Source organism: Mixophyes fleayi, chromosome 9 (genome assembly GCF_038048845.1).
Source record: "Mixophyes fleayi isolate aMixFle1 chromosome 9, aMixFle1.hap1, whole genome shotgun sequence".
Classification (NCBI taxonomy): Eukaryota; Metazoa; Chordata; class Amphibia; order Anura; family Limnodynastidae; genus Mixophyes; species Mixophyes fleayi.
In genome coordinates this window covers 118,094,504-118,112,207 of record NC_134410.1, presented here as the reverse complement: position 1 = coordinate 118,112,207, position 17,704 = coordinate 118,094,504, and the positions used below count along the sequence as shown (strand labels likewise).

General features: G+C 40.9%; 1 protein-coding gene across 5 annotated transcripts in view; it reads left to right on the top strand.

The window, feature by feature from the left end:
• FIBCD1 (fibrinogen C domain containing 1) overlaps positions 1 to 17,263 on the top strand; it is a 202,172-nt gene extending 184,909 nt beyond the window's left edge. For all 5 annotated transcript variants that reach the window (XM_075185238.1, XM_075185240.1, XM_075185239.1 and 2 more), the window contains exons 4-8: positions 495 to 648; positions 3,434 to 3,570; positions 14,439 to 14,535; positions 15,852 to 16,031; positions 16,145 to 17,263. In XM_075185238.1, the coding sequence (XP_075041339.1) occupies positions 495 to 648; positions 3,434 to 3,570; positions 14,439 to 14,535; positions 15,852 to 16,031; positions 16,145 to 16,404 (828 nt within the window). In that variant the 3' untranslated portion in view covers positions 16,405 to 17,263. The remainder of the gene's footprint in view (positions 1 to 494; positions 649 to 3,433; positions 3,571 to 14,438; positions 14,536 to 15,851; positions 16,032 to 16,144) is intronic.
• Positions 17,264 to 17,704: the final 441 nt, after the last annotated feature.

Genomic DNA, 17,704 nt, shown 5'->3' with positions numbered 1-17,704 from the left:
AGAGAACTCACTCACATCAGTCCCTGCCCCATTGGAGCTTACAGTCTAAATTCCCTAACACACACACACAGACAGACACAGACATAGAGAAACTAGGGTCAATTTGTTAGCAGCCAATTAACCACCTAGTATGTTTTTGGAGTGTGGGAGGAAACCGGAGCACCCGGAGGAAACCCACGCAAACACGGGGAGAACATACAAACTCCTCACAGATAAGGCCATGGTCAGGAATTGAACTCATGACCCCAGTGCTGTGAGGCAGAAGTGCTAACCACTACGCCACCATGTTGCCCATAAATGTGGATCTTGCTACTATTTGTACTTATGTTAGTGTTTATTTTAGATTGTAACTATGCCTTTTGTTCATTTTTACCCTGTAAATATCCAAATTCACAAGAAATGTAAATAAAAGTGTCTTTATGGATTGATGTTGGTTTTCTTTGTCAGATTGTTATCCCAAAACGCTTTACAAATACTCTTGTGTGTTTCTCCAGCTCCTGTCCGAGGGTCAGAGTCACGTAGCACAACTGGTCAGTTCAGTGAGCGAAGTGCTGGACACGGTACAGAGAGAACACGGCAGACCCCGCGGGAAGGGAGATCTAGTCCGAGCACCGGCTAGAAATGCCAGGCCTCGTGGTTGTACCAACGGTGAGTCCCCCCCCCAAAAAAACAGTAGCAATGACGCCTCTTTGCATATCTGGTAAACGTGCCGTATGGATTTGTCAGTCTTTGCAGCCAACAATAGAAAACTGTGAAGAGAGAACTGGGTTGAGAATTGAATTTAGACAACTTCGGCTTCGATTGATTTTCTTAGCTTGAAATAATTTTGCTGTTATGGAAAAGCTGAAAAGTTAATGGAACGTTCTCTCAGGTAATTATGAGTCAGGGAAGGGGAACTCAAGGAGAGGTGGAAGAGAGACTTTTATTAGACTACAATAGAGAACTCAATAATATTGCTTGCAGTACTTACACATTCAAATGTGCTTTCTTACCAAGATGTATATATAATGCTGTACTGATGAATTACATCCCATTTTATTATAACTGTGGGTCAGTTGAGACTCAAGGGGTGTACGTGAGATTTAGGGATTGGGGCTGACTGCATCTGGGCTCATGGTCCTGATTATGGGGCAGATTAGGGCGTATTTTGTCGGCATCTTAGGTGTAGATTGCTCAAACTCTGTAAAAATGAAAAGTGGATTTGTTGCCCTAGCAATCAGATTCTACCTATCAGTTTTTAGACTGTACTGCATAAATAAGAGCTAGAATCTGATTGGTTGCTATGGGCAACATCTCCACTTTTCATTTTTACAGGGTTTGATCAATCTACCCCTCTTTCCTCCAGCAAAGTTCTCTGTTTATTTTAATCATTGTCTTGCTTAATGTGACTTATTACTGGGGTTTTTTTTGGGTAACCTGTAAGATCTATGGTCATGACACTGTATTTGTAAGCCATGTCCCTATTTTTATAGGACTGCATACTCCATTGAGAGGTGGGAGCAGATCTTTTGTGTGACAAACAGTACAAAGTAATGATGCGCTGGACAATGTTCCGATCTTTAAAAATGGGTATTTGTTCTCCGAGACACCATATATTTGTATTTGATAATCTGGGGACATGTGGAGATTGAGCATTTCGCCTGCAATAGGGTTTTTCTGATTTTAATAAATATTTCCCTAAATCCCTTGTGTTTAAAAAATAAGAAAGTATAAATTCATCTGGGTTGTCAGACAAATGTGACATTTTCAATTATGTAAGACGCATGTTTTTTGACGTTCCCCTTCACACCTGCGTTGATTACATACATAAGATGTGCAGGTGTTACGGCGATCTTACCAACAGGGCATATACTAGCGTATGGGCAGACCCACAAGAACAGGCTCAATTATGTACCTATCGTCATACTACAGTATAAAAGTCATGTGCATTGTAAATAGATCTTTATAGTTAGTAAACGATACCGTTGCATTTCCATACTACCCAACTGTCCTTGATTTAGACCGGGCAGTCCTCATTTTAGGGGCTCTCCCACCATCCCGCAGACCAGGACTTTTGACCTGTTTTCAGGACATTCGTACGGTGTACTGGTGACGATTGCCTTACATACCAGCAATGACAGGGTGTTTCTAGGGGAGGGAAAGAGGGCCAGCTTTGGGCATGCCCCAATGTGACGTGCCCATGACCTGGTTTAGCATGATCATGCCCCGTCTCGTGCACAACGTCCCAATTCGGCATGCCTTAGAGTTGGGGGTATGCATTTAATTGCTAAATTTTACACTACTCCATAGCAGCCAATAAGATAGCTTATTTTATCTTCTATCTTTCAGTAGACAGATAAAAGCAAATTGCTAATTGGTTGTTGTGATTCAGTGCAAATTTTGCGTCTACAGTAATGTCTGTAAGCGAATCCTAGGGGGAGATTCAATTAGCCTGGTAGTGTCTCTGGAACGCCTGTGAGATGCTTTGCAGCAGAGATTTGACTGAGATCGACGCACATTTTTTTCCTCGTGCCTCACAGAGGTGCAAGGGAAAATAAGTGGAGATTTCTACTGTAATTGGCACCAATGTGCGCGACGCGATGTCCGCTCGTCACATTGCCGGCGATTGAATCTCCCCCAGGTACTGTCTCTGACCTGCGGAAAACGATCTGCAGAAGTGTCGCCAAGAGAAGATTAGTCCACTGTATAAGCTAAATCTGGAACCTAGCAGCACATTGTTCTCCTGCACTAGAGGGTAAAGGATCATTCCTTACGCTGTGGGAAATTGGTAAACTGGTTATACAATTGGAAATCTATTTTTTTTATGCAGATATGTCCCAGCACTTTTGTTTAACTACAGCAGTTTAGTGAGTCAGCTAACAAGCATCCATGGGTTAAATAATGCCGTACCTTTAAAACAACTTATTAATGATTCCAGAGTGAATGTGGTCTCCTGTAGTTATTATCAGGTCTGTTTTATTACAGTTGACACAATAAGCCATTAGTTGGCTTTCTACTTATTTCGGTAACGCAGTTGCCATTTGCTGCTAAAATAAAACACAAAAAACGGTCTATTAGGCATCCAAAAAATGAAAAAAAAATTAAATTTGACTTTTGCAGCCTCCTCCATCTCCATAGTAAATTGTCCTCTAAATGCGGGCGTCGTTCCCTTCTCGGCTGGTATATGAACACTGGTTATACATGGAAGCACAGCGCTCTCTACGCCGCCTGTGTAACGCCAGCAACTTCTCTTAGTGCTGCCACTTTGACAGGACTATAAATCTTAGCAACAAAGTCATCGGTGTAGCTCCAGCACTTTCAGTGGAAATTTTTATGAGTTAATTTAAACATTTGGCCAGCAATAGAATTATCCAGGATCGTGACTCCGGTTTTTCTTTCCATTAAATCACTTTCTGTCTGACAGTATATAACTGTGCTACTTTATTTCTCGTAGGCTCCAAACCCCGGGATTGTTATGATATCTTCATGAGCGGACACCAGGAAGACGGTGTCTATTCCGTCTTCCCCATTCACTACCCCTCCGGATTCCAAGTCTTCTGCGACATGACGACAGACGGAGGAGGGTGGACGGTGAGTTACTTTTTACATGTATGTTTGTAGGTGGACATGGAAGTTGGTGGTGGACAGCATGATATTTCTCAGGGGCCCACAATATGCCCTCAAGGGGCTGCAAATTATGTTAAGGCCACATTATGAAATCAGAGCATAACAAGAGCCATCTTTGTTTGGCTCGTCAAGATATCGGTAATACGCCCTGCATTGTTCAGTGGTAAATACACATAGAAGTGAATACTTAGCACGTGTGTCTTTTATGCTATACATGTGTGAGTTATACTATGTACAACGGTCCAGCATATTATAAAGCCCCATGTCCATTATATACAGCCTATAATCCAGCACATGACTCCATACCCACTGTATACCATAGTCAACTTTTAAAGCCGCCCTTCTGGGAAATCCCAGAGGGTAGGTCAAGGGGCAAGTGCCAAGTGCAGGAGGGCTCAAGGCAACACGATTGGCAGCATTGTGCAGAGTGGGACGGGGCCATGATTGCGCAAATCTCACCAAGCCCTGCCTCTCCCCTGCTTCACGAGTGGGCAGAGGGAGTGCTAGTCAGTAATCACTACTGGTTCCGGGAGGGTGTTTGCTGTTCCAGGAACCCGGGAAGACTCCAAAAAATTTGGGAGGGATTCCAGGAGAGTAGACAAGTGTGCCATACACAGTGCCAGTCAGCAGAACAGTCCTTTGTCTTGTTATAAAGCACACGACCTGGCTTAATTTTCTTTGCAACCTGTAATAACAGATAGCCAGGATACCTGTGAACAAGATCTGCAATCTGCAGTCGGGGATCTTGAATCCCTACTAAACATCACCAGTGAGAAAAGTCTTAAAACACAATGGGCCTAGTTCATCAAGGCACATATCTGCCGATTATAGAGTGTAGGGTACGTAAAAAAAATACTCTGCATGCCCAGTACCGGGACATACGCCAGTAAACGCAGCCCTGTCTGCTCTACCTTTTGAGCGCAAAAGACACTTTATACAGCCTATGATTTCGGTGAGTGAACTGGGAAGGGGAGTTTTGCCATATTCACTTTACAGTAAGGACGTGCCAAACTCAAGTGCACACAGCCACGTCCGAAGCAAGCTCTGGGCATCTCAAAGTTACTTGTTCTTCTGCCGTATCTCTTGCTCCAGCCACAGGTCTAGTCTAAATCCTGATCAGTAGTGATGACAGTCTCGTATGCATGCTATAACATGTGTTTGCAATCAGGAGCACTGTAAAAATGTATTTTATGTTCAGTAGACATTACCATCATCCTAATGTATTTCTTGGGAGAAACAAACAAACGCTGCTCAGTATGCGTGCCATGATGAATGTGCCCCAATATGAGGAAAATACACTATAATGCGTTCTACAAGAACACTTGAGGCTGTCTTGGTGCAGCCCGTGTACGCAATCCTGGGATACCGTATGTCTTTGTGTATGCTGTTTTATTATGCTATATCATAGGCTGCTATATATTGTTTTCTATAACGTACATCACAGATGAAAGAGATAAAGGTAATTTGCACATTATTGCACCGAGGCTCAGAATATTCCAGTTTCGTCCATTTACAGAATGCATTTCTTACAGACAACCTACATTTTACTTCTGACTGACATTTAAAGTTGTTATAGTGGGGGGGAAAAAGACATATTGAAATGTCATCTCACACAATGCCAGTAGGATCATCATTGAAGGACGAACGGAATGTAAACCATATTTAAGCTCAACACAGCAATGCAACCCTCTCAGCAGCTTAATGCTTTTTCCAAGGAGGGAAACATCATTGTTACTCATATTCCTTAGAACCCAATTGCTGTATGTGCTTTGTAGAGTCAGAACAAGACGCCCGTCTAATTACAGCACTCCAGTGTAACTTTGTATATTTTATTTTTATGTGTATTGATTTTTAAATCAAGACAATACTGATATAGCAGAACAAGATCATTCCGTTTTTTCAAAATATAGCAATATACTGAAACAACTCATCTAAAAGACTACAATATATAAACGTAACATACCGCTCTCAAACAAATTAAAACCAAATTAAAATTAAATCCCCTTAACGTCATACAGACTGCCTATTTAGTTACATATAATTACATTGAAACAGAAGGAAAACAATTAGGAAAATCAAATATTATTTTGAGATCGGTGCGCCCAGAGATTTTATTTTACAGTCAACAACGTCAGTTCTGATAGTGTAGTTAGAATTAATCAAATCACTTTCTAGAGAGTATATGCCGTTCATGACTTATTGTTTCATCAACAAGCTCAATCCATTTATACAAACATGGGTCTTCCTTAGCCATCCATGACCTTGCAATACATATTTTAGCTAAAGAAAGGAGATTAATCACATACTGCCAAGTCTATTTATCTGTGCTTTCCTTTAAAGACAGCCTAAATATAGCAATTCTAGGAGTGTGCGAAAGGGATCAGAAACCAGTCTTGTTAATACTACAAACCATATTATACAAAAACTTACTTGCGTTTGAGCGATCCCAAAGTAGATGCCAAAAAGAATCCTTCAAACTTCATTAGCCATACAGGAGTCAAATAAACTGGGCAAAATATATAGCGGAATTTGTTGAAATGTTGCAAATAATATAGAACTACAAGCTAAGCCCATAATATAAGACCATTCCCCGTCTGAAACAGAACCTATTTTGTCCTCACATTCTGTTGGGAGAGTAAGAAGGGCGTCTGCATTGACATCTTTCTGCAAGACTTTGATTTGCTCGTTCCTATTCCTCAAAGGGTTCTTTACAGAGGTGTAACAATATATTATGGCACACCATTTTCAAATTGAGCCTCAATTAGATGCTCAAGTTGAAGTTAGTTGTGAAATTCTGTTTTAGAGGGATATTAAATTCTTCATGAAATTGTGCAAAAGTTTTTAAAAAACAATTGACTTATATCAGTAGTAAAGGTATCCGCACCAAAATCCATCAACTCCCAGTTTAATATTTTGTCCCATTTTAATATTATATAAAATTAGTGGGCTTTAGTCTATTTCATTAATAAATGTTCCAAACTCCAGGTAGGGATAGCTTGTATGATAAGTGGAGACCTATGTTTCTTTTGATACGAGTGGTGCATGTTGTGAGTATTCACGTTCTACCACGTATGGAACACGGAAGTAGTCAGTGGAACTCACAAGTACGGTGGCCATGAAATGTCGAAACCCAACGCGTTTCATCCGTTGGTTCGGACTTTGTCAAAGATAGAGTACCGTTCGCAAGTGTGGCTATAAAAAACCTAGTCCCCGTTCTTGATTGGTTAAAAGAATACTTTATTTATAAAAGGATAAATAAATTAAAACAAATTTATTATTGAGTATCCTATGGAGAGGATTATTTTTATTGCTTTTATTTTTATTTAGCACTAGAATTTTACAGACACAGTACAGGCACCTTTTATTCATAATAATGTTATTAACTTTTACCGTTTTTTTTTAGAAAAATGTTATCCTTTTTATAAATAAAGTATTCTTTTAACCAATCAAGAACGGGGACTAGATTTTAATAGCCCCACTTGCGAATGGTACTCTATCCTTGACAAATTCCGAACCAACGGACGAAACGCGTTGAATTTCACATTTCATAGCCACCGTACTTGTGCGTTCCACTGACTACTTCCGCATTCCATATGCGATAGAACGTGAATACTCAAAACGTGGACCGCTCTCTGGACTGAAGAATTCCCAAAGGAGGCCCAGAATATATGAATAGGGACTTGTAGGTAAGATTTTCCTGTTTCATCCTCGTTTTGTGGCCATCAGTTCTCAGCGAGACCACTGCTTACAATTTCATTTAAAGAGCTATAATAATTATGCCGATATACATCACTGCTGTGTTTTGATTCTATGTACACTTTTGACATTGTGACATAAGATGTGCCTTTATTACAAAGAGGTTGATTTAATATTATCATACATTTCCAATTTGTGCCCTCTTACCCTTCCCAGTGTCAATATTATTGAGGTGCTGTATTATATCTATCAAGTGAGAGCACCTGTGTCACTAGTTTTTTCAGAGAAGAAACCAATTGTTCTAACTTCCTACTGATATTACTTGGCCGATGCTGATGTACATAAATGAATTTGGGCTGAATTAACTTTTTTTTAAATAAATCTATAGTTGTACCCCTTGGTCTAAATTAATAAAATTGTAGTGCCTTCTTAAACAAAACCAAAAAAAATATTATTGTCCCAGATATAAAGAAAATCTGCTTTCATAATTAACATTTACCTAAATTCATCGTTTTTTTCTGGCTGCACCATAAAACAATGGGAATCTAAATCCCCATGGAACCCACGGCCCCGCCCCCAAGGAGCTCTCGATGAGTTAAGCTCCAGTGAGCCCAGCTGTTTAATAACCAGGAGCCGTCATTTGTTTTATTTCGAGGTCCAACATTATGGATTACGGCGGCAACATTATAAAACAAGACATATAATATACCAACAAATACAAAATATAGCCTATTATGTCATGTTTTATAATTATAAGATGGATTTATTTCATGCTTTGTATATGTGAGTATAGTAAGCCTTTTATTAATGTGATAAGAGGATGGATATAGTTTATATTTAGTATTTGTTAGTATATAATGCCATATAAATACAGGTTGAGCATAGTTTATGCATAGTATTTGTTGTTATAGAATACATTTTATCTTCTTCATACAATTATAGGGTGGATAATATATTCTGTGCTTTGTATTTGTTGGTATAATAGATCTATTGTTCATATAATGATACAATTGAGTTTTTTTACCTTTTTGTCTGTTTGTGTGATTTATTTTGCCTCCTTCTCAAATTTATGCTATTTTATCATCAATAACTTACATTTATTTGCAATTTTGTTTTAAAATGCAGAAGCAATATAAAAAAAGCAATTTGTTTTAAAACTGATAAATGACCGGTTATTTTCTATGTAGGAGTTGGTGATATCCTTGAACTTTAACATAATTAATAACTCAGTGCTGAATATTTAGCTGTGGGAAAGGTCTTTGGGGATGGCACATAGGTGAGTATGCGTCGCGGGAGGGGTTAATGTAACAATGGGGGTTTGGTCCATTTGAGAATACTGGAAAGTCACCAACTCAGGAGTGTAAGGGAAGAGTATGAATATTTCAGTGCGTTGGTCCACGGACTGGGCTCTTTATGCCGTAGGGGGAGATTCATATTTAATGATGAGAACACAAACAAGCGTGACCCCGTGCCACCTCTATTTAATGAATCGCCCCCTCTCCGCTGATCACATCAAGCATCACCTCCCAGCCTGTCGTCTCTGGTGTTGTACAATGCCATCATCTTCTAGACGTCTCTTTCCGGCTGTCCCCAAACGCGTATAACTCCTCGCTCTTCCATCGCCTTCTCGTTTAAAGAACACATTCTGCCACGTTACCCTGTTCTTCCCACCTGGCTGTCTCTCCAGTCTCCCTCCCTTGCCCTTTACATCAGGGTGACGTCTCACCTCAGCCTTTGTCTCTCCTTCTTACACAACGCGAACGTGTCCTGTACTTAGCCGTACAAGGTCGGATCAGATTAATCCGGGCTTTCCTCGGTTCTTGCAGACACCTGTGTGATTGAACATTCCCCGCGCCAGTAAACCCCCCCTCCCCTCCCCTCCCACGTACAATCTTCTGGGATATAAACACCAATGTAAAACATGTTTAAACTCCATAAACCTTTTAACCCTTTCACCCACCCGCCCGCTGGAGATTCACTATCAATTGTCCCCTGGTACTAAACGGGGAGAGAGCGGCATTTGATAAATCAAAGGAACGACTGCAGCTGACACGCGGCGAGATTATTTTCTTTGATAGATGTTGGGCCGGCTTTGCTCCTGGAAATGTTTGATACATAATTCCCTTTGCACCTTTTATAGATAGTTCCAGTAGTCGGAGTGTGCGGGGAGGGGTGAGAATACACAATAGACTCAGATTACTTGTAACGGTCCAGCGTGAAGAGCAGATTCAGAATCCTTAAACTCTTATAGGAGACTAGTGGTGTAATGTATCTCGGATTGCCTTTATACCAGCTTACATTGTAATTCTCCCCGTATATCGCCCATCACTGAGATCTTATTACAGTCCTTCGGGGGCACGAAGATAATCCCCTAAAGCGATGTATGACAAATAGATCTGTCTTCATACTAGACTGTCCCTGTACCGTTCCTCTCAATTGTTTCATTTTTTTTATTTGTTCTACCTCTACTTAAAATAGTTGACATAAAATTATTGTTGTACAATGTAAAACGCAGGTAATTGAACTTTATATTCTCATTAGGACCACGTTACTAATTGTTTTTATTTTGAGCCGCCTCAATTTTTATTTTTGGTCATTTTTAGGTTTGTTTTTTTATCTAGTTTTAATTTTTTTTTTTTATTGTTTTTAAAAGGGAAAAGCAATAAGGACATTGAATATATACATTTTCCATAAGTCAATGAATCATATTACAAATGATATCATCATCATAACAACTTATTAAGTTAAACGTATAATGACATATTGATAATGACACCATAAACAATAGAGGCATTAACTTGTGAGAGAGGGAAATCCAGCTTAGAAATGGTTTGAGCAGATCAATCAAAATAGGTCTATTATGTGTATAATGATGTATAATTGGAATATGATGATGTGTAAGAAAAAAGGATATCTGAGAAAAAGAAAAAAGTCCAATAGGGATAATTGGGAGTGAGGGAATATAAATAGGGGGGAGTGAAGGAACGGTAGTCGTCTACGTTAAAGAAGGAACAGATTATTCTAGTGGAAGGGAAATCTGTAGGTAAAAAGCATAAAAGGAGAATTTAATTATAGCAGTTATAGATTTTATAGGCTACTGTCTCTCTGCATGGAAATCACTAAAATCACTAAGGATTAGGGGGTACCTAAAACACTTAATGACTGACATGTCACTCATTCAGACTCACTGTGCATGTCGGCTGTCAATGGACAAAGGGGGGGGGGTGTTTATGTTAAAACTTTGTCCACAATTCCCTTCCTCTCCATTGCCTATTCTTACCTTGTAGAGCGTGGGAATGACACACCATGCTGCTGCTCTTCTTGTGATTGGCTGATAGCGTAGGGCTGTGCGGTGATGTCACAGCATTGCATCACTCTCCCAGCCTGATACAGAGAAACAGAAATTGAGAACACACCCCCCCCAAGGAAGGACTTGTGAGATGTGAAGGGAGGTGAGAGTCAAAGTTCCTGAAGGGAGATCCTGCTGGATCTCAGCGGGCACCGGTCCTGGCAGCAATATGTTGCTCTCTGAGCCATAGCTGGAAATTTTAGCTCTCGGAGAGAGAGACCACTTTGCACCCCCCCCCATCAATCTTAGTGGGGCTGTCTCCAAAGACACACACTGATGGAAAGGAATAATCCATCTTACTGTGGGGGTTGTACCTGGTGCTCTCTCATCCTGCCTTGGTGGGAATAGATGCTGCCCCCCAGTGGCAGTGCCTAGAACTTTACAAGCGCAAGACCATTCTCTAACCCTGTGCTGCACTTCCCTACCTGTTCTTGTAGCTTTGGTGCTGCTGCCGGTGTCTTAAGCTCAGGTGCTGCCTGGCTGGATCCTATTGGGGCCCTGTTTTGAAAAGAGATGGTTATTATTCACCACAAGAAAAACCGAGCAACTAGTGAACACTCTAGGACTCCCTCCTTTATCCAGCCCTGACACTAAAACAAAGCTCCCATGTTTAATAATCAGGCCTCCTTTCCAAGATGAAATGAAAATGATTCACATTTAATAAATATTTCCCCCCTACCCTGATGTTAAATTAATAGCATTCACATGTAATAAATAGGCCTTCTACCCTAACTTGGCCCCGCATTCAAATGAAAGCACCAAAACCTCCCCAGTATTAAATTAATAGTCTCCTCACCCCACTTTAAATTAATAGGCACCACCATGACCTTACCAGTAAATAGCCCCCACCACCACAATCATACCACAATTAAATGAATAACCCTTCCCCCATTAAATTAATAGCCCCCTACCACCATTACATTTATAGCCCTCACCAAATACATTAATAGTCACTACCACCATTACATTTATAGCCAGAGAGGATGAACAGAGATAGGATGGAGGGAGACACTCACAGGCTTGAGGGGGAGACAGAGGCAGAAACTGAGGGTATTAGAGGGTTACTTACCTACATAGCTGGAGTAGAGACAGGTCTATAGTGGTGGATTGTACAGGGGGTGGAACGCTCTCTGCAGAGCACAAAGTATTATCATGCCGCTTGGTCTGCCCACGGGGGTGGAGCGCTTTGTCAACATTGCCAAACAACACAAAGTTAGAGGGCGGGCAGTCCGGGGGGTAAATGTATCATACTTCGGTTTGTACAAGTCGCCGGAATTCAGCGAGTTGACAGCTAAAATTTGAAGCGGCGCTGCCTTGTAAAGGCAAGTTTCCCTTTACAAGGCAGCGCCACTTTTGCTGTCAACTCACAGATTTCCGGTGACTTGTACAAACCGGAGTATGATACATTTACCCCGGCTCTCGTTACGTCCCTGCTGCTTCCCGCAGAACAAGACACTTTCTGCTTTTTGCAGAACATTTTCATACTTGCCTAAATTTCCAGCCTATATGAGTCAATATTTATTTAAGGCATACCTCCCAACACTCTAAATTAAGAAATTGTGCCAAAAAGCTGCACAGCCCACATCCACAATTTGCTCACTACTCACCCTGATCTATCCATCCCCTCTTGATATCCCCACATCTGATCTGCGAGTAGGCTTACGGCATACCGGTGTTTTGCCAACCTGCATTTATTAATATAGGCAACTTTTGTGCAGAAAGCAACATCTAACCGGCAGTTGTGTTCCTTACACACGAATACGTATTTGCTCTGTGAATGTTGCCAGCAAGGGCTTGAATTCCACCGGGTCCCTTCTGCCTCTGGTACCAGTAGCAGCCGCATGGCTAGCTATTGTCATGCCTCTGGGTGTAATGTGTTGCAGGAGATCTGCTGACAGCCACTCGTCCCTGGTGGTTGGAGTCATAGGCTGTGATGTCTTTATGGTATTTAGGTGCACTCGCAGGATAATGATCTGAATTAGCAGAGCTGTAACCAGACATTTCAGTGCCCTGGGCGAGAGTCACCCCCTATCTTGATGTGAGTAGATGCTGCCTCTTTTGCGGCAGCTCCAGGCCCTTTACAGGTGCTAGACCGCCCTCTAAGTCTGTGCTGCCCTCGCCTATCTGTTGTTGTAGCTGCTGGTGCTGCTGCTGGTGTCTTAAACCTAGTTGCTGCTTGGCTGGATCCTGGAATGTTGGAGTCCTGTTTGGAAAAAGGATAGTTACTGTTAGCTTACTGGTAGGCAGAGCAATAAGCAAACCCTTTAGGCCACCCTACCCCAACCAGCCTTAAAATGAAATTAACAGCATTCCAGTCTAATTAAAATGTTTATTTCTCCCAACCAACCCCAATATCAAATTAATAGCATTCAAATTTCCCCCGCTTTAATAGTCTATTATTGCTAATGCAGACATTGCCGATTCTTGAATACATTACTGATTTTTATTAGGTTGACTATTAAATGCTATTATATTTGTATATTTTATTATATTTTATAGCATTTTTTGCACCCCAAAGAAAATTCCCCCTTTTCTCCACCCTCCAGCCCCTCTCATCACATGACAGTGTTTAGGTGGATTTTTATATTTTTATTCCTAATATGTTCCTTGTATTTAATTAGAAATCCTTAAAAAAAAAAAAAAAAACTATGCTATTTATTAAATAAAAAAGTCCATCAACTCTACCTTTATAGTACTGCTTGTAATTCAAACATAAAAATGGAAGTTGCATAGGGAGTAACTTGCTCTGTAATAATCCTCTACTTATTACATTTTTCTCCAGCCCCCCCCCCCCCCCATTCCCTCCAGTTCTCTTCAGTATCCCCCATGAGCACAACAATATACCGTACACAGTCGCTCCACCTGACAATTTCAAAATTATATAAGCTTCAGTAATTTAACACCACAGACGCCAATTCTTTATATACAAAAATCAAGAAAGGATAGTGCCCGGTGGTGAAAAATATATTTTGATAATGACCAAAATAATGCGATATACTAGATAAAAATCATAAAATATTTGGCAGAATTAATGAGCAACGGAATGGCTCCACTTCAACAAAAATCTTTTAGTAACCTTACATAACAATGAAAAGCTAGATGGTTAGACCACTGATAAATTACTAATCGGCTATATGAAAGAAAAAACAGATAATAAAATGATATTAGGAGTAAGAGAAAATAGGATATGTGATACACAGGCCACCTGCAGCACTGCAATCAGACTCATCCTTTTAAACTTCTCCTTCTCTAGATGTACTTTAAACATCCCATCCGGGACAAGGTAAATAGCTATTTTGACCCAATATCCCCTTCTCCACTCCCCAGTAATCATCACCATCATCACCATTTATTTATATAGCGCCACTAATTCCGCAGCACTGTACAGAGAACTCATTCACATCAGTCCCTGCCCCATTGGAGCTTACAGTCTAAATTCCCTAACATACACACACACACACACACAGAGACAGACAGACTAGGCTCAATTTGATAGCAGCCAATTAACCTACCAGTTTGTTTTTGGAGTGTGGGAGGAAACAAGAGCACCCAGAGGAAACCCACGCAAACACGGGGAGAACATACAAACTCCACACAGATAAGGCCATGGTCGGGAATTGAACTCATGACTCCAGTGCTGTGAGGCCACCGTGCTGCCCAGTAATTTACTTATGTGACATCATTAGGTCACATCAACTGCAGGGAACCCTGCCGCCCCCAGGGAACCCCCCCTAAAAAAATGCAGAATGTAGACCATATCTCTCTATCATAACCTCTCTCTTTTCAGGTGTTTCAGAGGAGAGAAGACGGCTCTGTGAGTTTCTTCCGCGGGTGGGAACAGTACAGAGATGGGTTTGGAAAGCTGACAGAAGAACATTGGCTTGGTAAGGGATATTAAATACTTAAAATTGGTGTGTCCTATGTAATGGTCAATCTAAAATAATTATCAATACTTGTGTTATTGGAGGTATAATTAATCAAGGACGGTCTCTGAAACCATCAATCTCATACTATCCTCCCCTTAACATAATGTAATCTCCTGCGACAGCAGAGGGGTCGGCGGATGGATAAGAGGCAGCTGATTTGCACGCTCAGGGATTCGTGTGCCAATCTTGCTGGACCCTGCAACAGAATCTTAATAGAAATCAGCAGGAGGATGGAGGCCACCGAACGCAGAAATACCTCGATTTGCATTCAACGTTCACCTGATGTCTTCATTATTATTGTGAAAATGGAGTTCAGCCCTCTCTCTGGGACTTCCGTACAGACAGGGACGGCAATAGAATTAGGAAGCATTGTAGGCATTTACTTTAGTTGTTTCAGATTTAATGTTAGAAGTTCGGATCATTTCGACAGGTATCTGGATGATTTTAAAATTATTTTGGAATTCTCGGATAATCTTATAGATAAATGCAGCAGGGTCAGAGTGACATACTACCGATGATTTCACACGGGAATATATCTCAGGTTTGGCGTAGCGAGCGGGCAGATTTGTGTTTAACCTCTAATGTCCTCTTATTGTAAATGTAAATTGTATCCATACTTTCACTTAACAGTTCCAGCTCATCTGCAAGGGCTCATTCATATGAATGTATTGCTGTATGACAGAGGATTTTGTCCTTGTATATTTCTACATTTTTATACTGATGACTCATGGGATAGGGGCTGAAAAATGAACATTGGGATCACTGATTAGTATGCAATGGTTATATAACTTACCATGAGGCTGTGAGACAGAGAGAGGCTACAGGCAGCAGTTTCTTTCCGGCACATTTTCAATCTCTCTCTCCGTTATCAGACATTGGCCTCTTGTTTTAGAAATCCCCTCTCTGCTTAAATATGCAGCCTTCCTAAACGCTGTTAATATGCTTAATATATTTGATTGCTTCTATTATATCTCCTCTGAGCCTTATCCGCTTTGAGGTGTACATGATAATCTCTTTAAATTATTTATTGATATGTTTTCTTTTGTAGCCCGTAGTTTATTAATCTATTTCTGGAGATCTGGCCACCAGAACTGTACACCACTCAAAGTATGGTCTCAGTACTGACCAATAAAGTGACAATAAAACATCCCTATTTGACATTACATTGCCAAGAAGGACAATCTATTGTCCCATACTGGAGAAGGACTCTACTGGCAAAAAGCCCTCCTTCTGAACATATTCCATATACTAAAACACTGTCTCCTCCCTTCTAGGCCTACAGCGAATTCACTTCTTGACTATGCAGACACATTATCAGCTCCGTATTGACCTAATGGACTTTGACAACGCCACCGCTTACGCTCAGTACAACACATTTGGCGTAGGCCTGTTCTCTGTGAACGCAGAAGAAGATGGCTACCCTCTTACTGTCTCTGACTACTCAGGAACAGCAGGTAAGACCTTGAATCTTTTGTTTCATTTGGCGTTGCAAGCAGGGCAGGCTTATTTGAAGCATTAATTTCAGCAGTTGTTTTCTTGTAATAATGCCATGTTCTCTCTCTGACAGGAGATTCCCTGGGTAAGCACAGTGGCATGAAGTTCACCACCAAAGACATGGACAACGACCACTCGGAGAACAACTGTGCAAGCTTCTATCACGGAGCATGGTGGTACCGCAACTGCCACACGTCCAACCTGAACGGGCAATATCTGCGCGGGCACCATCCTTCCTACGCCGATGGCATAGAGTGGTCATCTTGGACAGGCTGGCAGTATTCCCTCAAGTTTACAGAGATGAAGATTCGCCCCCAGCGGGATGACAAGTGATCTTCTTGCTTTTTATTTATGGGGATTTTTTTTTTGATTTTTTTTTTTAAGGGGAATTGCTGTTTTACACTCTGTAATTTTGGGTGAGAATATTGAAGCAGCTGGAACTTTTCAAAACTGGTCAATGCCATTGCACAAGACAAGTTATGGTTGTGGGATTGTGATATTGCCATGGACAAGGTGTAAAGCCAACACCGTGATGTAGAAAGGAATGAGGAGACAATGGGATTTAGTGAACTGAACACAGAAGGTGAATGTTTTGCCATTAATGAACAGGACAAGGCTTCAATGCTGTTACTCCGGCATCTTCCCCTGTGTCATGTTGTCACTCAGCCAGTCCTGTTTTTAACTGCTTATTAACTGATGTTAATGGATGGACACTGTTGTTGCTGACCCGCTGGTCCAACCGTGAGAGGAAACTAGTGTCTACAGATTTCTATGTGCACAAACTACATTTCTCAATGTCCTCGGTGCATAGTGTTAAATATTGTTAGTAGTCCAGATTACTCCCTGTGTTACCAGCAACAAATGCCTTCCTGTGTGTGGCTGGCCTGTCCTCTGATAGATGAAGTAAGTCTTTGCTACTAATTGACATTGCCTGTCCCTTCTGCTATACCTGTCATTTGTCCCTGCTCCAGTATTCTTTGTTTTTGTGATTACTCATGTTGAGATTGTAAAATAACCCACATTTACACCTCCTCCCTTACCCTTTTCGTTACGGACTTCTGCCTTGTCTGTGGCATTAGTACAGCGACTATTTTTACACAAGGGGAGAGGTGGTAGGGTAATCTTTGCACCAGGTCAAATTAAGAATCCAATGACCCAATTAATCATAAAAACAAATAAAACTATAAAAACATTGGTTTCCAAGCTTTTTAGATTTTGTTTTATAGCTGGGCACACTTAATTTTTATTGTAAAGACCTGGAGATGTTAGTATGAGTCCGTTTCATATAGAGGTCAGTGCCCAAAGATTTTGGAGTTTGTATTACCCACCTTTGAGGGTAGAGGGGGCAGCTTTCAACTAAGCGGACACACCCCAGATCATCGCTGAGAGTTTTTGTTTACTGTTGTTTTCTAACTTCTCTGGCTCACATCGGCAAACATTTTGGATTATGTCATGTCAGACGGACAGCTGTTTAATGCACTAGGTTATAATCAGTACAGTCTTAATGACCAAAGACAAGAGGCTATTTGTAACCCTGCTCGCTAAACATTCTCAGTGTTCCGTTCACTGTTGCGATTCCCGTTTCCAGATAATACGTTTGTCATTTAAAAGAAAAAAAAATAACAGAGGAATA